This window comes from Dufourea novaeangliae, unplaced genomic scaffold (assembly GCF_001272555.1).
Source record: "Dufourea novaeangliae isolate 0120121106 unplaced genomic scaffold, ASM127255v1 scaffold11, whole genome shotgun sequence".
NCBI lineage: Eukaryota > Metazoa > Arthropoda > Insecta > Hymenoptera > Halictidae > Dufourea > Dufourea novaeangliae.
In genome coordinates this window covers 1,113,517-1,138,792 of record NW_015373895.1, presented here as the reverse complement: position 1 = coordinate 1,138,792, position 25,276 = coordinate 1,113,517, and the positions used below count along the sequence as shown (strand labels likewise).

General features: G+C 34.5%; 3 protein-coding genes across 5 annotated transcripts in view; 1 reads left to right on the top strand and 2 right to left on the bottom strand.

Annotated features, from left to right (window-relative positions):
- The window catches only part of LOC107190329, a 22,494-nt gene extending 4,367 nt beyond the window's left edge, over positions 1-18,127 (bottom strand). Inside the window, exon 1 of one of the 3 annotated variants that reach the window (XM_015579124.1) lies at positions 17,811-18,127. In XM_015579124.1, the coding sequence (XP_015434610.1) occupies positions 17,811-17,894 (84 nt within the window). In that variant the 5' untranslated portion in view covers positions 17,895-18,127. Of the gene's footprint in view, positions 1-1,039; positions 1,065-4,564; positions 4,583-17,810 lie in introns of those variants that run through there. The other 2 variants (XM_015579139.1, XM_015579131.1) reach the window with 2 other exon arrangements.
- Positions 18,128-19,222: 1,095 nt separating this feature from the next.
- Positions 19,223-22,725, top strand: LOC107190540 (UPF0605 protein CG18335). Its single transcript, XM_015579357.1, has 7 exons — positions 19,223-19,275; positions 19,478-19,616; positions 19,725-19,821; positions 19,880-20,055; positions 21,676-21,838; positions 22,273-22,510; positions 22,572-22,725. Exons 1-7 carry the CDS (start codon positions 19,223-19,225, stop codon positions 22,639-22,641), a joined length of 936 nt encoding a protein of 311 aa, XP_015434843.1. The 3' UTR covers positions 22,642-22,725.
- LOC107189911 (kynurenine--oxoglutarate transaminase 3) lies at positions 22,540-24,699 on the bottom strand. The gene is made up of 8 exons (XM_015578598.1): positions 24,557-24,699; positions 24,341-24,491; positions 23,994-24,230; positions 23,659-23,902; positions 23,423-23,589; positions 23,002-23,352; positions 22,815-22,932; positions 22,540-22,656 (listed from the first exon to the last, which is right to left on the bottom strand). Exons 1-7 carry the CDS (start codon positions 24,697-24,699, stop codon positions 22,876-22,878), a joined length of 1,350 nt encoding a protein of 449 aa, XP_015434084.1. The 3' UTR covers positions 22,540-22,656; positions 22,815-22,875.
- Positions 24,700-25,276: the final 577 nt, after the last annotated feature.

Sequence of the window (25,276 nt, the reverse complement as noted above, 5' to 3'; positions counted from 1 at the left end):
AAAAAAAAATGAGGATACAGCTTCATTTGTCCTCTTTATGGACATGTCTTCAAAAATATGGACACTTTAAAATTGGCCGTATGAAAATCAATTGGAGTGAACATTGCATCGAATTAGACCTACAATACAGGAAAGAGCAAATGTAGGAATTTTTTTAGACTCGGAATAATCTAGAAAACTGATTGGATTTGATGAAAATTTTGTATTTTACAGACCCCTATAAGTTATAAATGCATAAAATCTGCAGTCTAATTATTATTATTATTATCATCATATTACTGTCGTTGTTGTTGAGTTTCACATTATGTTAAAGAATTATGTAATAATGGTTTTGTGTCCCTGTGCAATTGAGCTGAATGTTGTGTTGTGGTTTACATAATCTGCAAAAAGATACCCCTTGATGTAAATTGACATAACTCTAGCACACTAATTTGAGAAACATAGAATTATAGAAAACCTAGCCGCTGTGTTACCTTCGTGTTTCGTATTTTTGTTGTAACATTTCAACAAAACGTTCCTGCTTACGTGTTTAATCTTTTTATTGTGAAATAGGCATAAATCCCATATAATATATTCTGTATACATATGTATATGTGGATTTAGAGTTCAGTATTCAGTGGATATCGGACGTTCCATTAGTGATTCTTTTCTCTAATTTTGGTCGTTGAATTCAGAGGATAGTCTTTATTATACATACTTCCACTGATATTCTATTGACGGCATCGTAACTTTGTCCACATCGAAGGTTAAAAAAGAATTCTTTTTTTACATTGGGTTCTGCACACGATTGTAAGTATGTACACTGTATACGCGGGTTTCCTTGGAGCTCGAATGCTCCGAAAAATCAAACTGTAGATGAAGTGCAAGCTCCACGATAGCAGAAACAATTTGTCCGCGTTCGATGTTTGTAGGGGAATCGAAACGACGAGTTCTGAGGCGCGCAATTAAATCGCGAGATGCTAATCGCGGCGAGAAAGGGAACGCGCCTTTTCAATTAAGGAACATTTCAAGGTAACGGAACCGCGTCGGAGAAACTTACGATTCAGAATCTTCTTCCTGACAATTGGTTTGCTTTGTTTCCACGATACCAGCATCGATCCGTTCGAATCTAATGTATGAATTTTCCAGTACTGAAGAAACATGACAGTTATTGACAGAATGTACATATTACTGGTATTATAGAAAGAGTTGAAAATATAATATTTACTGAAATTATATTTGTTGGCATTTATTTACCCTCTGATATTTGCCGAACTTTCTATTGTAAAAAAAACATGGTGATTGTTTGGTAATATTAGAAAATATGAAAGAAATGACTACATGTTTTTGTACATATTTTTCTGTCAGTTTTCAGCAAGGAAGGATATAATACCTGTATTATACAGGGGGTAACAAAAATGTTGGAGGACCCGGAAATGAAAGACTCGTGAGGTGATTTGAAACAAGTTTTTCCTTAGCGAAAATATTGTCCGAGACTTTGTTAACGAGATATTAACGAAAAACCCCAACCAATCAGAGCGTGAGTCTGCCGGGTTAGCTCCAGCGGTAGCGTTGGTTACGTGCTGCGATTGGTAGCCAATACTACCGCGGGAGCTCGGTCGGCAGACTCGCACTATGATTGGGCGGGGTTTTTTGTTAATATCTCGTTAACAAAGCCTTGGATAACATTTTTGCTAAGGAAAAACTGGTTCCAAACCACCTCATGAGTTTCCCATTTTCGGGTCCTCCAACATTTCTGTTATACCCTGCGTATGCATATTTATTACCCGCTTTTTGGTTTTTAAACGGAATACTATATTTCCATGTCGATATCCTATTAAACAAAAAGGGTATGATTATAAAAGTGTTTATTTGAAGAAATGAAAACGGGATAAAAAGATTAACTATTGAGTTAATAGTTTAGATGCTTATCGCGCGACACCGTATAGTATAGGGCCTATAAAATTAACAGTAGAATAATAATCCATATATTGACTGTATTGCGAATAAATCCATAAATCATTATATTATTATTAGTAACTACTTAAAGAGGAAGTGCCTCGCGTGGCAATATAGAGTCCACTATATAAAGTTGTTTTTGAAACGACATAATTATCCGAACTTTCCCGAACAAAATAATGTAAATTTTTATTATTATGTAGACATCTAAATATATTAAAATAACGATCAAAGTGAAAAAGACACTAAAGGCACGCATATGTTTGCTGATATTTTTCAATTAATTTTGAAAACCAAGGGTCTGGGACAAAGTCTAACCATATTATACGATAGAACAGATGTTTCTGGTAAAGAAAGCGTCAAGGAAAGCTACAAGATCATGTTTTGTTTCTAATAGAGATGCGAAACCGTTTAGCAAAACATGCGAATGCAGCAGTGGTACTCAATGAAGGTGGTTGTTCTGCCTGTGCGCGTTCAGCGCTTCCGCTACGTTGATTGTGAGCGGAAGGAAGGCGACCACTGTTATTGATTGTGAGTACCACTACCGCAGTCGCGTGTTTTACTAAACAGTTTTGCTTCTTTATAGAAAACAAAACATAACCTTACAGCTTTCCTTGGCATAAATGTCTATTCTTCCACATGCTATGGTTAGATTTTCTCCTAGACCCTTAGTTTTTGAAATAAATTGAAGAATATCAATTTCATCAACATTTAATATAATTTCAATTAATAATATATTAAAAAATATAATCAAATTTTTATAAAATTTCGAAAATATCCAATCATCGATCTTCTCACTTTGATCGTTATTTGAATATATTTAGATGTTCGGAAGAGTCCAAAGAATTATCGTGTCAGAAGCAACTGAATAACTATTACTGTAAAAACATAATACACCTCCACAGTTAAACATTTTCAATTTAAAAAAAGAATTGAATTTTTCGAAAATTGTACGTACTGGAAAAAGCAGTTTGCAGATTCGTATTCAGCTCATAAAAATTGATCAAAAACGCCTATTAAAGGTGACAAAATCGAGAAATAGTTTAAATTTGTTGAACAGTGTAATTACTGCAGTGATCATATTAATTCCTTTGATTAAGTACCTATTCTCTACCAGGAGCAGTGTCTACTTATAAATTTTAAACTCTCTGCGTCTTTGATCAACAATTGATAATATGATTTTTCATCCTTCATTTGTTACTTATTAGATGTCTTTGCCTACAGAATATGTATATGTTATGTAAATGTTTATTGTTCCTAACACTAGAACTACCAAACAAGTCAAAATAACTTATAACGATGATTAAAATGTTATACGAATACATTTTCTCAAATCTTTCGCAACTTTTTTTGTGTTATAAAAGTGAAGAAATTAGTTAATTTAGTTTTTTCATTTGTGAATTTTTAAAAGTTTCTCATGTTATCTACCGATCGAAATAGATGCAGTACCCGCTCGATAGATGTACCACAAATAGATGCATCTTAAGCCCGTTACAGAGTCGAGCAGAGTCCGCGCTACGTATACGTGACATATATTTTACATTACTTGGTTCAACTAAATTACTTATTGCAACGGTTTAATCTTGAACTGAAAGGCCTTCCATGGAATCAAGGACTATTGCTTGTTCCTCTGTAGGATATTGCACTTGGAAAATTTTAGCATACGACGTTGTAGAAGTGGATTTGGTGTCACTGAGGCCATATTTCGGAAGAACACGTATTGCAAATGCCTTTATAGTCAGAAACACTTGCGGCTACTCCTTCTTTATAAATCACGAAATGAAACTACACAAGGAAGCTGGTTTATATACACTTTAATTTGTATTTATATGTTATTTTCATACTCGCCCACATTAGCTTGTGAATAAGTCTTATTTCGATGAAGGTTCGACCGCCCCTCTTTATAATATTTTGTCTTTATTTCATAAATTATACCTAAATGTATAATGATGTTGGATTTAATAATCAGAAATTAAAGAATAAAGAAAGAACTACGGGTACAGACTGAAATTGATATCACCACATTTTTCGACGATAGTAGAAGAAATTTGGAAATATTTGAGTATTGTTCACTAATAGAAAACAGTATTTATAAAACATTATATGCTTTCCTATCTTTCGCGTTAATGAACAGATTATTTTCCTTTGTTTCCAAATTTCTATCGCCATCAGATCAACTGTTTGAGTGATTGTTGTTGAGAGTTAAGGTATGCTACATACTAGCCGTACTTATTCCTCGATTTATTATATTCACAAATATTCCCTTGACTGGGTAACCAAAATAAATGATCTCAATTGAAATACATTATACGTAAAAATCGGCGTTATTAAATGTCTTTTCTAAATTATTATTTCAAAATTTCTGCCATATCTGTTACTGAACAGGCCATTGAGCGCATTCCTATTGACCCACTTGTAAAGCACATAACTCACTTTTCTTTTTTTTAATATCCTTTCCCCAAACGCAAACGTGTTTTATTCTCTTTCATACACTTCTACGTTCGAAAATGGAGTATTCGGTCACAGGTAAAAAAAGGCTCGGACATCAAGAAACAGTTCTACCTACCACGGTACTTTTAAATTAAAAAAATTGTGTGTTTTTATCGTGGTTAGTCTATATCGTTACCTTATTTTTAGCCTGAATGGAAGTACATTTATCCGATCCTCGTTAAAAACTCCGAACACGTGACCGGTATAATCAACATTCGGATTTCACTGCACAATCACACGCAAGTCAACCAAATTTTATCCGATTTCGACACAACATTCTGTCACTGGTCCTCGAGGTATCTGTCGTGCGTCGCCTCCTCGAGAATGCCGGTTACGAATGCAGTCGACAATAACCGAGACCGACCGAAGGACACCGAAGCATTCCGAGGAGCACCACGAGTCACCGAACGTTTTCTCATACCTGACATATTGCACTTTAAATCCTCAAAAACTGCTTCGATTATTTTTCCGAGCTACTAGAAAACTGCCGGTTCATTGTCTTCGTTAATTATGCATTAGTTGTAATTTGTAACTGTTACTGTTGCAGGAGACGGGCCAAGAATCGCGTACTTAATAGAGACAGAATGTGAGCAAGACGATGTTTGGATACGGACTCGTCAGCACTGCAGACCAGTGGTCAGTCAACGAGTGGATAGCCGGATAGCCTACATAAGTGCAGTGATGCCAGAATCGTGGGACGAAGTAGCCCCACTCTCGTCCCCCACTTTACGTCCCCGTGCTGGCACAGACAAGAAGCATATCCTAACCCTGGCGTATGCGATGCCCGATCGAGAGACGGTGGGCCATGGTGGTATAGAGTGGGAGGTCACGTCCCACGATTCTGACGTCACTGCTTGGGGCTGCCTTGGAAATCCTGTTCGAATCCTACTGCGACGAAAATTCACGTTTTCGACGCGATGCCCGACAACCTAAGCGCGTGAGGAACAGTCAGGAGACCCAGTTCGTATCCCAGTGCGGCGGTTTTACTTTTTACTTTCAATTATTTTGTAATTTTACTTCGATTATATATGTTATGTTGTATATACATAAATTATTTTTACAATTAGATGTCATTCTTACAAGGATACACATTACTACTTCGAACATTCGTACAAAAATCTGTTAGATTAAAATATTACGTTATAAATCTATCTTCAGTCTTTTAAAATTTGTTGGTTCAGTATACTCAGTGTGTTAGACCCGTACCCAGACAGTCTCCAAATGAAAAGAGGGGATCTTCTTCGGCTCCAGGTTGCCAGAAACTACGAAATCAAGTGCCCTGGTAATGAGAAGGGGAAGGAGTATTGTGGTTACAGGATCCTTCACTTGATAAGAGGTCTTTCACTATAAACTCGCTCTCGATAAGAGCTCACCTTTCATTATAGGGTTGAATCGATACCGCCAAGATATCGATACTTTTACTCATTGCTAGTATTTTATGAAGGTATCGATACTTACTCGGTATCGATACCTACTTATATCGAATTATATTTTCCTAACCTTGATACCCAACAGAAAAGTCGTTTATACCTTGTTGTAATAAATAAATATGTATGTAGATATTAATTATCAGGAATTATTTGTACCTAAGCATACTTAGTTTCGGAGACATTCTGAAAATATTCAACTTGGGGCATAAGATCTGCAACGCAAGGCGGCTTCTAAAATATCTAGACTCTAAACAAACCAAACCAGGCCGTCTTCCTAAGTATATATATTTCAAAAATAAACCCAGTAAAATATAGAATATATAACAACACAATGACGTACTTAGAAAAATGGGAAAGCCCCCTATTTTTTTAAAAACAAAGAAATAAATAAAAATTCATCAGTAACATAAATAATTAATTTATTAATGATAGAATTTAATGAAATATTTAATAGAAACTGAAGCGGAAAACGCAGTCTTTGACCTCACAAGTGAATTAAATTTGCTAAAAGTACTCAAATATTTAATTGGGGAGGTAGCATGCATATTGAACAAGGTTATGTCAATCATAACATACATGGTAGATGGAGATGCTGCAGGAAAACTTGTTCTATATTTGAAAATACCATTTTCAGAAGCTCACACCTAACCATATATATCTATATTATTTTAATATTGAAAATATTTAAATACACATTACTTAATTATTAATATAAACAACGTTCTTTTGTGTTGAAAGTAATTACAATATCAAATGTTGATGGGTCGATACTCACTTCATTCGATACGAGTACTTTTTTCGATACCCACTTGGTATCGCAACCGTACGTATCGATACCAAAAGTACTCGGTATCGAAACAAAAATATCGAGCAACGTACTCGTATTTACATGTATCGATTTATCCCTACCTTTCAACCGGCCTTCAAATGAGAAGGACCCTCCCTACTTTAGGAATACCAGTTTTTGTTCGACTTGACTAGCAAAATGAACCCGGGTTATTATATTCCCGGAGGTAATATGAGCATTGTACTATACATTGACGGAACAAAGGCGTCAGGGGAAGGCATAAAGCATTCAACGACTATTTCGACCTCGATCGTGACTCCATCGCAGGGCACCAAGGAAAAAATATCGAACGAGGATATCCTCCTCGGGAAGCAGTACTGTATTCAATCCTGCACGATAACGTCCTATCGATTTATTAACTCGGTTACCTTAGAAATTCGGTTCGCTGGCCCTCGCTTGGCCATAACAATACAGATAACCGTTATCACGATGCACGAATACAATCGATTTCTTACCGTTTGGGTGTAGTCCAGCCAGAGTTTCAAACCTATCTTCTTCCTGCATGACATTGCTCCGATGAATGTTGCTCCACCCACATTGCCCTTTACCACAATTTCTTCGAATTCCACAACCGGAAACAATGTATGCGACAAACTGTCCATTTGTGTGATGTTATTTTAATTTCAATTTGTTTCGGGTAAGTCTGTATGTAGAGATGTATCACTTCCTGCATGACATTGTCTCGATGATTATTGCCACACCCACTTTGCTTTTTACTCAACTTCTTTATTCCGCTCGAGATAAGTCGAATTCATCGCGCAGAAGCGATTCGCCTGTCGATTGAACAATCTTATCATTTTGTTTTTTTTTTCAGATTTATGTTTTGTTCGTTCCAGATGAGTATTTCCTCGAGATGAACTTTCGCCTCCGAGCGGAAATTTGTACCAGGAGCAAAATATTTCTTCGTTGATTCATCAGCCGTCGCAGTTCCCTCTACTCCCCGTTGACGCAAGGATCATCACGATTTTCTTATTATCGTGGCCTCCTGTGCACGCGTTGTTTGCCTTCGACTTCTGTTCGTTGACTAAATGACGAACTTAATTACGTCTAAGGGAAAGAATTTTGAGGAGTCAGGCCTAAATTCCTTTGTTTAATGTTACTTAAACTTGTATCGCCATTTATAATTGAATCGATTGAGTAACTGATTTTACGTTCAGTGCTTCTTTCACACGCAATCCTTATTTATTTCTTTGTATACTCATTCGTTCTTCCTTAGTGAACTGTTTTTAGACACTATTACTGTTTCGATTAATCAATTTTCCAACGATAATTGGACAATGGAATGAATTAGAACCTATACAAAATACATCCATTTTTAATTACCCCTTTTTACTGTCGCATAATTTATCCAATTCGTACGGCAAGATTATCACGGTTTATTGCAAAAATAATCTTTCACGAGCGCCGAGTGTACTTGGAACAGATGGTAATATTTATAGATGCGCAATGTATAAATAAATCAGGACCTTCGATCTCATTGAAATATGAATTTTCTATAAATTCGAATCTTTTACTAATAAACATTGCTTAAGTTTCATTGTGGTACAGGTGTGGATAAGAACACCACGTAGTAGCAATATGTACAAACACCTGTGACGAAAGTTCCATCATTGTTAAAACAATTTCGAGTGTAATAGCACGTCAACTCCCACCAGTTGTGGCTCAAAGAATCCGTAATTGACGTTAGATGGTGTTAAATGGACGGGATTAATTCGTTTCGACAGCATCCAATGTGTTGCTTTTGGAAGACCTTTCGTCGGACAGTTACGTAAATTAGTAATTATTTAACATTTGTGGTTGAAGAGGTAGATGTACTATTTATGTTGTTTTTTAGTGTTCAGCATATTCAACTTTGTGATCTACATATATATTTCTTTTTATCTAGAATTTCGTCGTAATACTGTTATTGCTATTGTTATCATGACAGAAATTTTAGTTCCCTCAATTTTTTCTATTTCTGAATTTACATACGGATTTTTTAAATATTTTCTAACGTTTATAAAGAAACCTGACACTGTTATCTAAGTAGAAGAAACTACACGTTGATGCAAAATAACGTAGAATAAAGTTACGAGAATTAAATAAAACTGTTGAATAATTTCACAGTAATGTATTTTTCTATTTTTTCACATCCATTAATTAATGCTTATTCTTCGTTATATTATTCTTGTATTATAATCCATACGAATGTATGATAAATAATTCGTTTCCGTCGATTTTTTGTTAATACACTATTAACATGTTAACTAAACTTTCACAACACCATTATATAAATATTCTGTTTAACTACAATTAACAATCACTAGCACATTTGCTCTCTTTTTACGAGTCAAGGACTCTTTGTCTCAGTCAACATTAATCTCCAGTTATCTTAATCTTCTATTTGGACGAAATTGAACATTATCATTGTCACTAGTACGTGTGGCACCGATGTGATCAAAGTTTACGTTCTGCGGGAACAACACGTCAAGACTAACTGTTCCCGTTCAGTTAGCCCAGTTATCAGTTACCTGCAGTACGGTGATAACAACAGTGATAATAACACGCCGATTGTCTTGCTGATACGACTGAATGGCGATCATGAATCTTCGTGAACAGATGTACACTGCCGTACATTTGGACACGTGACCGTTATAAAAGAAATATGATGTTTCATTATATTCAGGGCCGTTCCTAACGAGGGTGCAAAAGGTGCCTCCACACTTGACCAGCCGTAGACCATTTATTATATGCAAAATTTAATCAGAATAACAATCAAAAGTTTTTTGATGATTCCTAAAATTTTAAACAAACAGAATTCAATCAAATTAATTTTATATGTAACCTTTGGAACACTACTCATATACAAGAATGAGCTATATTTATATAAAGCCCAAAAGAGCATGTGATATTTAGCCATATTTATTGGATTAAGTTCGTGTAGGTTATTAACAGTCTATATTATTACCTATAACATGATTATTACAAACACTATACGTTAGTTTTGTAATTATATGTAGAATAAAATATTCATTATAAATAACACCATTTCTTTTTAAGGATTTTTGTTTCATTTTATGAAAATAGAATTTAGAAAATATTCCTTTTGCATGATAACTGTTAAAAAACTATGTAAGTATATAGATTAAAATTACTCAAACATACTTTTGTAACATATGATGCTTAGATAAAAACTAATTAAACATACTTTTATATGGGTACAAAAGTAAATACAAAAGTAATTAAATAATATTAAATTAAAACAACCTAGGAATGACCCTGATTGTATTACACATTTTGAGCAATTTAAACTAGTTTATAGTAGCGTGACTGTTGTCCATCGAGCTTTAACCCTTTGCGGACGGGACACTGACGCGCGAGTGTCTGCCTGGACGGGGAGTCTTGGGAGTATTTCGAGGAAAAGTAGTACTAAATGATTTACAAGATATCAATTAGTGATTTTTTATTGATAATTTAAATGTTTGGTTTTCAATTTTGCTTGGGCTACTGTCCGCAGACACGGGTCCAGAACGATAAAATGCTTGGGCTGCTGTCCGCAGACAACCGTCCGCAAAGGCTTAAATTTCCCTAGACAATATTTATTTCAGACCTTCAACAATTTCGTAATGCTTTATTTAGACTACTTCATGTACGATAAGTGTCAAAATACTTCTGAACGGGAATGTACACCCACGAGCAAACTCGGTTTCCGCTAGGGGAAAAAGTGGCATAGAGATAAGGGCCTCCTACCACTTGGTATTGAAAATTACTGAAATTTATGCCGAATAAATATTCAGTTTATCATTTGAGTAGGAGGCCCTTTTCCTGCGTCAACTTTTTCCCCTAGCGGAAGCCGAGTTTGCACGTCAGTGTACACCCACGAGCAAACTCGGCTTCCGCTAGGGGAAAAAGTGGCGTTGGAGAAGGGCCTCTTAAAATTTGGTATCGGGAATTATTGAAATTTATGCCAAATTAACATTCGATTTAATATTTATTTCAGTACTTGAAATAAATTTACCAAGTGGTAGGAAGTTTTTCTCTTACGCCCCTTTTTTCCCCTAGTGGAAGCCAACTTTGCTCGTGGGTGTACATACATGAATGCCGAAATGTTGTGAGGAGTTGTGACAAGTGTAGGCCACAATTAGAGATGGCGTAAACTGCTACTTGTAAGTCACGAGTGATTCGATCACATTCGTTCCCAATCGCGGTGATTTTTCACAGTGACTTGTGATTTTTCATGATCGTCTCTAATTGGTAGAGAATATCACAACAGTACTGGAAATGTTGTTGAATTTCATAGATATAATTTTTATACATTATTAAAATGTATTAGCGGATGTTTAATACCAATTATTAATACGATCCTTTATTGACTAGAGAGGCAGGTACGAGCCACCTTAACATCCGATAGAAAATATCAAGGCATATTAATAAGAATAAGAATTGCTTGTAACATATATTTACCATGCATTCATCTAATGCCAGATCACCCAATTTCCGTTTCGATCTTACCCTACGCTTTGATCACCCTCTATAATATCACACTAAAACACAAAAAAAATTTAGCGCTGAATAACACCCCTCCATGGTGAACGGATTAAAAATGCACAGCTGCGACCGCGGGTCCTTTTTAGCACGCCACGGATGACGATCGGAATTCCACTTTCCACGTGGGGCATATTCCTTGCCTTTTGTCCGCACTCGGAAACGTGCACGGGCATCGTTGTGCTCATAAATAAAGCATAACCGCAAGCGCGGCATAGGCGAGCCGAGCTGGTGGTGTTCGTGTGTGTCCCCGGGCACGATATCCACTCCCCCCCTCCCCACCCACTTCTTGTCTATACAATGAGGTTAGGGAAGCGTACACGTAAGTTTACAGGAGAAAAAAAAGCGTCGTCAAGTAGCCACTTATTGATATAGCACGCTTTTGGTTTTATCTGTGTAATCTTTAGAGGGAAGCCGTTGTCAAACCACTGGATCTTGTCCCTCTTTCATTGGTTCTATACCGAACTTTTATTAACGGTGTCATTTAGCGTAATATAGTTAACATATTTCTGGGTGAAGCTGTGTCCGGTATTATTGTATATCGTTAAACTGCATTGTTATTGATTGTATTCTCGGTGACACGCGATATTCAACGAAGTAAATACCATTTTACGAGAACCAGTGAGCAGCTTCTGCGAGTAAAGCTGCATCTACATTATATGACATAAAATGTTATATAGCAAAGTTATAAGACTTGCTAGAAAAACAGAAAGAAAAATGTTATATAACGTAATGTTATATAACAAGTTATATATTATCCATCTAGTGTGACGTCATTATTAATAATGCGACGGGAAATGTTTTACAAACTTGTTACAAACTTGTCTGAAAGGTATAGTCTTGTAACAAGTTATAAAAACATGTTGTATAACACTGTTTTGCTATATAGTGTAGACGCAGCTTAAGTCATGCCATTCCGTTGGTTTAGTTACCCTACAAGGTAGCTGCTCGTGCAGCTTCGCTAAAAGTCGACTTTTGTTTGCGATTCGTCCGTCGCAAATACACAGTAAGTATGTATGTATATACAGGGTGTCCCAAAATAGCTTTGACGCCCGGAAATGAGGGGTTCTTGGGATGATTTGAAATAACTTTTTCTTTAGCAAAAATGTTATCAAAGGCTTTAACGAAAAACCTCGACCAATCAGAGCGCGAGTCTGCCGAATGAATACACGGTGAAACACAAGAAAAATGTTGGTAAGGGAACGGTGTGAAATATAAAAAGCCTCGTCCTTCCTCTTTCACGTCCTGATCAATAAAGAGACACGAATTGTTATATTCTATTGTTCCAGCTACAATATCCATGATTTGCATAACACGTCCTCGTTACTGGAACGCTTAATTCCTTCCGGAAAAAAGAAACAGCAAAGAAATTCCACGAGGAGAATAAAAGAGGATTCTGTAAGAATTTCGTGAGAACGCCACGAATCTTTTGAAGTACTGTGTCATACTTCTTTCAAGCAAACTGGTTTACTTGGATAAAAAAGTACTTTGCAAAGGGCGGACATTTATTCGCATACAGCTTTAGTATGGCTCACAAACGAAAAACTGGGGACGCTAATGAGAGCACTAATTATCGCAATCAATTCATCAGAAAGTTCATTTAAGAAAAACAAGTTTAATTATATCTTACGTCTAATGTTGTAAAAAAATGAATTCTAAAAGTGATACAAAATATAATCTATTTACATATAATGATTTTCAAGATAACGAAAAACCATACAGAAATTGAAAAGATTAAGGATTCACAATTATTCAGAAATCTACCTTTTATGCAAAATCTTCAGAACAGATATGAAATCACATTTACTTTAATGGTTCTACAATGTATGATACCATAGGAAAAATTGGAGAAATTAAGACATTAAAAATTTGTCAAAAGATAATCTTGAATATATGAAGTTTCACAATATCTGATAAAAATCGAATTGTCTAAAAAACTACGTGCAACGTCACTACAATATTATATTGTCGCGTGGGCGAGGTATAATCTCCAATAATGAAAGGACAAAGTTTATAAAAAAAATTATTTATTTCAAGAGGAGGATTACTTAGCTTTAACACATCCTTGTCCTTCCAAGATTGTACCACGACTATTGAGTCCACTCTACTATTGTTACACCAATTTTAATATTGAACAAGAATTAAGTATACTGTTTTGTTATACCACTTGTTTCGAACTTTACAAGCATTAATAAATTCTACATTTTAATAAGAAATCCAACACTGATTCAAACTGAATATAATATAAAGTCTGGTGCAAAATAAAAACAAGTATTTTATGTGAAAAGAAACTTATATTACCTACATAAATAGAAGTTAAAGTCCAATTTTTAACACGTTTAAGTATGTTAGATGGCGTTCATACGAAGTTATGTCTAAAATGAAAATAATGGGGTATCTTACAATTTATTCTTTACTTTAGAGTCTAAAGTTTAGACTCCACCTCGACAATTGAGTTTAAAGAGAAGGGGAAAAAACGTTTGATTTTCGTAAATTGATGTCTTGCGGTTCTCGTTGTTAAGAAGTTTCGCGGTCGGCAATTAAACAACACTCGGTTCGTCAATTACTTTTAATTGTTCTTACCAAGGCTGAACACGCCTGTGGTCCACGTCACAGCGCATAACAATGAATAACGGTTGCAGTGAACGAGCCCGTTTACTTCGTTCCCTATTGTCACCATGGTTGACAATGGCCCGTCCACGCAAGGGCTTGAAATGTACATCGTTGACGTGCAAACCACGCGTTTCGAATAATTCCACATAAATCAGACTAAAGCTGCGTCTACACTATATAGCAAAACAATGTTATCTAGCAAATTGTTATATAAATTTGTTGTGTAACATAATACGAAAAATGTTATGTAACATCATGTTATAATGCATTTCTTTCTATTTTCCTAACAAGTTTTATTACTTTGCTGTATTATATAGTGTAGACGCCGTTTAAACTGTACACCCACGAGCATACTCCGCTTCCTCTAGAGGAAAAGGTGGCGTAAGAAAAGGGCACTATCACTTGGCAAAATTTATTTAAAGTACTGAAATAAATGTTAAACCGAATGTTAATTTGGCATATATTTTAGTAATTCCCGATACCAAGTGGTAAAAGACCCTTACCCTACGCCACTTTTTCCCCTAGCGGAAGCCGAGTTTACACGTCAGTGTACAACTTAGTAAACAATTATTGGAAAGTATTCCATATCTGCATCCTACACTTTCGCATAATTTCTAACATTGGAGAGTTTCTAACAGACTCCATAATAATAGTGAATTTCAATGTTAGTAAGAAAGTCATTTTGAATATAGACTGTTCCACCAAGAAAAGTCTATGCGGAAACTAAGCATTTTGTGCCTGAAACCTTTTACACGATGAAAGATGCACCTAAACGAATCCTATAGATAGAATGTCAACTCTACCCTATCGTTATTTTTATAATGATTTTTATAAAATGAATTTTCCCAGAAAAAGAAGTAGCGGTTTACATTACGTCAGTATTATTATTGGGTAGTATAACTTGTTTACAACGCTTGAGGAATCTTTTCACTTTAAAACTTATGCAAACTGGGCTGTTTTTGTAATTTTTGTAAAAAAAAGTATGAATGTATTCATGTTGAATAAACGAAAAGTATAAAAAGAATAAAATTATAAGACAGACAATAAAAATATTGTAATCCATTATTTAATAAGATTTCCTAATTTTATTGTTTTATATTTAATGTGTAACGATGTCTGAGATATATGATTGAACTCTACTAAAATGTAATGTATGGAAACAAAACTAATGCAAAAGGAAAAAGGTAAAATTTCAATTTTATGCCAATTGTTGTACGTTTCGACATGAATAGAAATATTAGCTTTTACTTTTTTCAATTTTTCTTTAATTTCATGCTACTAGAAAAATTATTTTGCTTATATTATTATTAATTGACGAGATCAATTTAATTGTTTTGTCAACAGTTTCGAAAAAAAAGCAATTGACTTTACGAATTACATACCACTTTACACGACATCCATATCATTCACAAGCTTATAAGTACGGCAATTATGATACGTGAATTCACGAATGTTACAAATATAAAAAAAAATAGAAATTCCAATTTTTTCAAATTTGCAAACCGTCTAAGATAGAAAACTACTTCAATTGTATAATTTTAGAATACTTCTACTCTTATTAGTAATTACTGATAATTAGTAACATTTATAATAATAATAATATAAACAATTTATAATAATTACAATAATTATTCTACTGTAACGTATACGTCTACACAGAATTCGTGGACGTTCCTGACTTCTAGTTCGAAATAAGATATCGATCAAATCCGATGTAGCGAAAGTCTCATCTGTCGCTATAACAATCTCATCAGTAAATATGTAGTTCGAAATATTATATGAACAAGTTTTAACAATTCGGAAAATTTCATATTAGATAGAAATAAATGTTTACTGTTGCAAAATAGCTCATGGTAACTTTCTAGGCGGTTGAATTTCAGTTTCGTAAAATTTTAGAATTATCCATTTAAATATTCATATGTATAAATACTTTCTCCTATAATAATTTTCATAAGAAATTGAACATCACGTTACAAATAAAATATTATTAATTTCAATATTTACGTACCTAATATCGATAGAAAAATAAGGCGGTTAACATTACAACATGGTGGAAATGAATTCATAATTCAAACGTATGCACAGAGCTCCGTATTGTTACCTCTGCGAATGCAAAAGACGCAAACGGGGAATGAAATTTGCCAGAATTGTTTCTCGTGTCTCGCACGCGTCTCAACAGCTTCTTAACCGGTTCCAATCGCGTTCTATTTACTTCTTGAACGAAAAGTTACTGGAATAAAATGTGCCCGTAACGGAAACTGACACTTAACCTCAATTATTCATCCATGAAATTCTAAAAATCACTTTAACCCTAAATATAGGGTACCTATTTAAGTTCCCGTTAACAGTTTTTACGTTTGTAATGGAAAATCAAATGCAATATTCATAACTACACTGATATTTGTGAAAAAAGTACATTTATGTAAAATTCGAAGGAATTGTTACTAAATACATACAGTATGTTAATGACTAACGTAGTGCGAACGTACTGAATCACGAGTCTTGTTATATTTCATGTATTCAAACTTAATCGTTAAACAAATTTTTTAAATTAAATCATTTTATAATTACTACTATATTATTATTTTGAAAAAAATTTATTTTGAAAATGTTTTTAATGCGATTTTTTATCAACATTAAATTTCAAGTAAATTTCGATTTTCATTTAATAAATAGAATTCATATCACTACAATGTTTATTTTATCTTCTTTCTAGGTGGTATTCATATCTTTTATTGACTTCGTGCCGCATTCTCAGTGGACAATAAAATAAAAATATGTGCTTGTTCAATTAATAATCAATGAGACCAGAAGTTTTGTCAGTCTTCTTTCTGTTGAACTCCGCCCGTAATTGTCATTTGTTTGCATCTACATCAAACTTTCGCAAATAAGTGATTTCAAAATGATGACAAGGGACCAGTTACATTAATTGCCTAAAGTTTGTTATACAAAACTACACGAATTTTTTCTCGACACCTAACATTCATCAAATGACATCGTATATAATCGTGTCTGTTCCCCAAACACGTGTATACATATTAGCACAGAGCAATTAAAAATAGACGTTTTATTTACGTTTTACGTATAAAACTTTCAGTACTACTCGCGAAATCGTAAATAGAAAGTCAGACGCGTGGCAAACGGGACGACCCAGCTGTCAACACAAAGCGGCGTGAAGTTAGCCACGCGATTCGACGCGTCGCGCTGCACAGTGGTAGATTATTTTAAAAAGTGGGACAAAAATCAGTATTACTTGAAAGCTTATGATGTATTATTTCTGTCAAGTAATGATTTATCATCATCATTGAGCATGACAGCTTTCTTTAATGAAAATTCTCATAAGGTCTATTGTTAACGAGGTCTGACGTAATACAAAGCATATGAACTGGTTTTCCAAATTTTGTTGAAGAGATGGCACTGGGCAGCGTGTGTCTAAGAAACCCCGCTGGTCAAAATCCATTCTGGCCACCCTGAAAGCTTGCAGGCATTTAAGCTAATTTATGACTTTCAGCTTATAGAACAGAGCAAATCGCAAAAAGCCGCAGCTATTTTGAAATTCTGCAATTGCACGAATGAGTATTCTATTATATGCAACAAGAAACAATTCATTCCAAAACATTCCAAAGAAGTTACGCACCAGTATTCATGTGAAGGGTTAAATCACAAATTTCACCTGTTATCTAAATAATTCGTTGATTATTGTTATGCTTTAAAGCCAGACTTTCTGTATTTGAAACAATTTGGAACATATTCATTTCAGTGGAATAGAAAAATGACTATTAAGATTTAAATAATTTCCAATTATTTCAATTTTTTCAATTATAAATAATATTAAGCAGAAAAAAACTTGTTAATCAAATGACAGAACAATGTTCAATTTATAAAATATTTGTTTTTTCTAATTTTTATCCCATTTTAGAAAACAATCGACCACTGAATTGATCGCGGAATTTGAAAAAGTTGCTCACCGTCAGCTCAGCGTTTCGTCCGGCGTCATTGGAGTGTCGCCAATGGAAACCCGTCACACTCGAAAGTATCGTCGACACGATCATGCGGGTACGATATCTCACTGGTCACGCTTACCCCGTATGTCAGACAGTTGGGAAACCATTACGCATTCCATGGAAGAAGACAGTTGCTTCGCACGACTGTCGTTTCACAATGCTATGTATGATTGTCGAAATAATTTCTGAATATCGTTTGTCACACAAATAAATACGATTGACACGAATCAGTGTTTAAAAGATGACTGCGTGATTGAACATACTTTCACCTCAATGAAACACATCTCACCACCGGCCGAACGATACTGAGCTCAAAGCTCAACCGCCTGCCTGAACCTGAAACGGCGGTGACACTTACGAATCTCCCACCAGACTCCCATCTCTCACTCCCCTCCCACTGCCCACCAACGCCAATCGCGTCGTCGTTTGTACGTACTTCGAACTTGCATTAGAAATGTTAAATTACATTAATTATGTAGGGTAAACGATTGAGCGATTAATCCGACAACGTGTATCAATTCTGGGTATTTGCTGAAAAAAAATTAACATACATACACATACATATACATATATATACATACACATATATATACATACACATACCTCCTATGCGCTGCGATTGGTAGCCAACGTTACCGCGGGAAGTCGGCTGGCAGACGTGCGCTCTGACTGGTCGGGGTTTTTCGTTAATATCTCGTGAACAAAGCCTCGGGTAACCTTTTTGCTAAGGAAAAACTTGTTTCAAATCACCTCACGAGTCTCCCATTTCCAGGTCCTGCAACATTTTTGTTATACCCTGTATTCAGGAAACTCTCCTCTATCTTTCAAGGCTGAAATGAATTTTCTAGCGTTTTTAGTTTTCTTGTAATACGTCATTTTTATAAAAACTCATGTTTTTCAAAAACTGAGGGAGATGGAAATATTCTGCTTCCGGATTCGTCATCTGGGCGAGAAACACTATAAAAATGTCCCAGTGGATATTGCAAATCAGTAAAAAAATTTTTATTTTTAGGACAGTTATTGATCTTTATTACATATTTTATTTTCTTATAGTTTATAGCACTATGTATCCCATAGATGTATAGAATATACAGTTCGTTTTAACTATTGTATAAAATAAATAGTTAAATCATTGAAATTAAGCTATTTTTATTAAACAACACATATCCTTTGTTTCGATAAAACTCAGCAGAATACAAGACACAATTCGACGCAAATTTCACTCGTCAAATTAGAGAAACATGGCCGACTGTTTGGCATCATGTCAATAAATTAACGTAGAAAACAGAATTAAACATAACAATAGTAAATTTCGCTTGATCTAAATCATCATTTCGCTTAAATTAACATAGTATGCAACAACCTGCGGCGATAAAATGTCTACTGGTGCGGAATTACTAGCTACCGCGGAACCACACCTCATACCAGGGTACAAATATAATTTTTATTATAATATCAGTTATGAATATAATACTCTTTATTATAACAGACTTTAAATAAATATCTAATGCATTTTCAAGTTTTGTATTACAACCGGAAATCGTTTGAAATAATCTAAAAAATACAAAACACGTTTTACATTTATTTTTTTCTCATACACATGTTTTTACCATTGATTTATTCTATTTTAGCTACGCTGGATATTGTCCACAATATCGATACAGATGCGGCGAAACGTATGGAAGTGTCACGCACAAAGTGCTCCTTGATCCCACAGTAAATCACGCAGAGACATTGATTTTATCGAATCGAGCCAGCGACGATTACGAAGTAATCAAACGATCTTAACGTCTCTGAAACTATAGCAAGCTGTAATTTAACTATCAACTATGAAAGATAATACTACCCACTAGAAATCATTGATTTCGAAAACGACAGGTTCAAAGGCCGCCAAAAAATGAGATAGACATAGTAAACTCTCGATACAAGAGGACTGATCCTATATTTGTTCATCCCCTCTTGCCAAACTATGAAGGTATACAACATAACTTGTATTTTAACAACTGTAATGAACAAATGAAGTTTTATGTCAGGTTTTACGCCGAGATTAAACGCGTCGAATGGGCAGAGATACACGGTACTTGCTACGGAAGGATTGGCTGAATTCGAGCGACAGCAACTAAAAAATAAAGCTGCTCTTAATGACCTAAAACGGACGGTAACTTTGCAAGGTGGACAGATTGAACCACGAAATTTAGAAGATCGTCTGGTAAAAAATTAAATTTCAGACATAATATTTTATGAAAATTACTTTTATTTATTTTGAAAATTAAGAATAGATATCTGTACGAACCACTCCAAGGTAAAAGTTACGTTTAGGGGAGGCAGCTCCGATGACCTTGACCTTGATACAGTAGACTCATGTTAAAGTAGCGGTGCGGGGCTCTCGAGGTGAGTTTTTGTTGGAAACGCTACTTCAACGCGAGCGAATGAGAACCCAGGATCTCGTGGCAGTTCGGTCGATCCACTAATTGGATCAGAACTTTAGTTACAGATGGCGACTGATAGTTGAGGCGGGCTGGGGCGTTTCTATCGCTACTTTAACGTGAGTCTATTGTATATGTTGTAAACGACATTCTACTGAGCAAACTCTAAGAGACTTTAGCCATAACTCATTATTTTTAAGACTGGCATTAATTATTAAATATAGGGTATTTTCCAAGCGAATTTCGCTCTCGCAAGGGCGAATTTCGGAAATTTTTATAACGCAATGTAAGATATAGTATACATATAAGGAGCTTGCATTGTTGGTTACGGTGGCCGAAATAAAAAAAAAATTAACCCAAATCTAACTCGATACAAATTATCTAGCTGTCCAGCACTTAATATCCTAATTATTCCGATAACAGACGATACACGCTCTTTATATGTATAATACGTTTGATCTATTACTATATATGTATATAAGTTGGAAATTTGCAATTTTCTTCTGGAGATCCAATTTACCAAAAGAATTTCACAACACTCCATTTTTGTTACTACCGACTTTCATGCATATTTAATCCAAAAGTAGTTTCAGTCACCATCTAGGACCCGACATTTTGCATTTACAATTCTTGAAATCAGATTCGAAATCCGTGATCCCGAAAGTTCCTCGGTAGTATTGTTTTTCAAAGACATATTCGATTAAAAAAAAGTTGTTTCAGTTGCTATATTGGATCCGCTATTTTGAATTTGCAGTTTTTCATATTTAGATTCAGATTCAGCAAATCCCACAAACCTATAGAGATCGTTTTTGAAAAAGATTGGATGACTTTATATTACTTTGGCCACTTTTTCGAGTCTTCTGGCATTGTGGGGCGGCGCCTTACTTGATTCGCCGAACGCCACATTTGTCAACTTGCTTCGACCACAATTTTAGAGTGTCCACGAATTGAAGAAATGGATTTAGATCACAGAATACGGACATATTTTGTTCAAATGTTTTTCAGACTTGAACCTGGAAGGACCGATTTGCAAAACAAAACTGTTTTTAATATTTTTGTATTGCAGAAGTAATTTTACATATAAAAGAAAAATTAGTTAAAATAAACAATCTTCTACGATTAAAATGAAAAAAAAAAAGAAAGAAATCGAGTTTGTATCTTTAATAATGACGCAGATAAACATACTTTTGTAAAGGTAGTTTTCGTAAAAATCAGTGGAAACTGCCAACTTAAAGGCCTGTATTTTTTAAACAATTTCGAAACCAGTGAAACAACGATTTAAATCCCCTTATTTTCACATGGACTATAACATATTTCAATTTGAGCAAAACCTCAGACATCGTACACGATGGTGTCCCGCTTGGCTTGGAATGACCCGTATGTTATGAATTGCTTAATTATAGCTTATCAAAAGTCAATTCAAATTACCCATGCTCTCCGTACGTCCCGATTGCGTGGGCGTGACGAGGAACTTATTTTTGGACGAACAATACGAATCACCTAGAGATCACTCACCATCGCCGTACTTTATGGACAATTCGAATCCAGGAAAATATTTCATCAGCCGTGAGTTTCTATTATTTCCATTGCCTTGAATTTATCTTTCAATAATTATACAGCTGTATTCCGTAATAACTGTCCATAAGATTCATCTGTTTTGTTGCTTTTTTTAAACGCTTTTACCAAGCATTTAACCCTCAATATTACAACATTTAACTAAAATAATGAAACAAATATGTTTGGAATAATTGGTGCAAAACCGTTTATGGAAATCTAAGAATAACAAATAAGTAATAGTAGAGATGGATCTTACGGACAGTGAACAACGAATGCGATATTCCTTTATTCGTGAGAATTCAAGAAGTGAGTATTAATTCTATTCCTTTCAATAGTAGCACCTTATGCGTAAATCACATAACACCATTTGGCGACTCTTGTATAAGTAACACAGATATAATAGAAATTTTATTTTTATAATAAAAAATTAATTATTCGTCTAGAATATGCGGGTCATATACCATACGGATATGCACACTTTGGTGCATCGAATGTTCCCGCTACTAATAGCGCACTAACTGAATTCACATCTAATTACCGAAAACGCCAAAGCACGGAATGGGCACCGGTAACAATTTCACGACCTGATCCGCCACTTATAATACAACCTACCACGATCTACCACAAGCATGTCGGAATGATGCCAAATTATCTTGGTCATGTCCCTGGAGAAACATTCAGGTGAATTATAATTCAATTTTATAACCCCAGAAAGTATAAATTGTTTATTTACACGACACAGATTTGGTAAAACATTCGGAGCTGATACCAAAGATGGAAAAAAGTGGCTTCGTGGAGATTTCTCTGCGTAGAATGTGTAATATTACCTAGAAAGTCCCAACACTTATATCAATTGTATAGCAGAAATTGCAACATGATTGTACTGGCAATAAACAATGAACACAGGATATGTGCATACAATGAGTAAGTGATAAGGAAACTGTCGAAAACAGATGCTACAATATTTAAACAAAACAATGATTACCTCTTAAATAAAAATTTTCATTTTAATAGTGAGACAGGTAGTAGTAAACTTCCGAGAACTACTATTGAGATTTCCATTTCAACAAAATTTCAGCTGCTTTTTTTAAATTTTCATCCTTCTACAAAATAATCGATTATTAATAAGTTAATGTCAATTGCAGTGATATCTACACTGATTTAATTATTACCTTTATAAAGCAATATCGGACGTTATCTTCTCCTAGGTGTTTGTGTTCATGACTATAAAATGCGGATGGCGGAATTCCTTGAAGTCCAATGTTTTTTGTCATCCACTTGGTAAACCGGTAATCTCTATTCTCATCAGTTTCTTCCTCTAACCTAACTTTATCTTTTAAAGCTGTCCAGTTGGCTATCATAAAATAACCACCCTCTGGGATTGTTGGTCTCATTCCTACATTGTTAAGAAATTTAGCCATGTAATCCCGTTTTGGTTCTAGCTGCTTTGCTAAACTCACAAAGTAACAATCTGGTTGACCAAATCTTTCTAACTCTTGCTCAAATCCGACAGCTACTGCTTCCTATGATATTAGAAATATGTAATACTAGAATAGTAAATTTTCCTTTCTATTTAATATATTCAATATTTACTTGGACCGGAGTATTGCATGTATATACAGTATTTTGATGAATAACTTGTAAGTTATGCAATAAATTAGCTGGACCATAGGCCCATCCTATTTTCCATCCAGTAACACTGAATGTTTTACCAGCAGAACCAATGGTGATTGTGCGTTCATACATATCAGGTAATGTTGCTAAGATATATTGAATGTTTAATTTCAACTACCTGCAGATGTAATCTTAATAATACAAACCATACATACCAATCCTAATATGTTTATATGGTTCATATACGATCCATTCATAAACTTCGTCTGACACAACAAGTGTGTTCCATTTCTTAGTTAAGTTGGCAATAAACTGTAATTCATCCAATGTAAAGACTTTTCCCACAGGATTATGTGGGGTATTAATAATTATTCCTTTAGTTTTCTCATTGAACAGACTTTCCAACTCTTGCCTATCAAATACCCAGTCTGCTGAACTAAGAGATGCATTTGTACTTTTCTTAAATAAGAATGAATATGTGGATATGTGTTACAATAGAATTCTTATTCATATATAAAGTACACGTTTTCATAACATGTATAAAGCTTACTGGTTTTAAGGCAATGAACCTAGGGATTCCGCCAGCAGATTTTACCATAGGTACATAGCAATCGAAAAAGGGTTCAATAATTATCCATTCGTCATCAGGGTTTGTATGGCCTTGCAATGTAGCATATAATGCTTCATATGCACCATTAGTAACAATAACTTCATTGTTTGGATCTAAATCGTAATTCAAAAGCTTTGAATACAATCTTGCAATAACATGTACTAAACGTGGATGACCCTGTAATAATGTATACGTTCATAAAACAACAGTTAAGATAAATACCCAGTTGTTGTAACATTGTGCAGAAAATTAATATTCATACTTCAAGAATTACACAAAATACTTACAAATCCTCTAGTATATTGATTCAAAAGAGGATTATCACTGGCAGTTGCAGCAACTAAAGCTTTAGTCACATTTTCAGGAGCATGAAAATCTGGAAATCCTTGTCCCAAGTTCAATGGTTTATATTTTAAAGCAAGCTGAATGTATTCAACCCTGAAGTAAATCTAATTTTAAAACATTTACAATGAATAAATTTTCAACATGGTTTTTTTACTTACCACACAGACTTATCATTTCCTTTTAAACGATCAGGAAGATCAAATTTAGACATCACAGCAGAATAGATTCGAATATTCCTTAATGTGAATAGCGAAACTGACACTTTAGAACTAGCACCAAACACACAAATTTTAGCAAGCATCTAAACACATATTTGTAATTAACAAATCATAGAAAGATAATAACATTTTGTTAACTATACATTACGTTAATACAATAAAGGTTTAAGTTTTATAATACAATTAAGGTTAAGGTTTTTACAGTAGAAATTATTTATATAATTTTGTATTAATATTCATGCATAACAGAAATGACTGTGAGGGGGTAAATAAAAATTACAATAATCTTTGCATTTAAGTAAAACATATTGCTATTAGTACTAATTAAGAAAACAGATATACATACATGTATATATATACAGGATGTCTCAGGTAACTTGATTACCTCGAATAATTACTTAACGGTACACTTTATGAAAATTTTGGGCATGGAACTTCTTATACACATCTTATAAATTACGTGCTTTTTTGTGGGTGGAGGAATTTCAGAGATTTCAAGGTCACCTTGATTTTTTTTAACGGAATGACTTAATTTTCATAAAGTGTATCATTGACTCATTATTTGAGATGATCAAGTTAGATGAGACACCCTGTATATAGTACAAAAAATGTATAGTAAACAGAACCCTAGTTCACTAGTTTAAAAAATCGATTTACTTT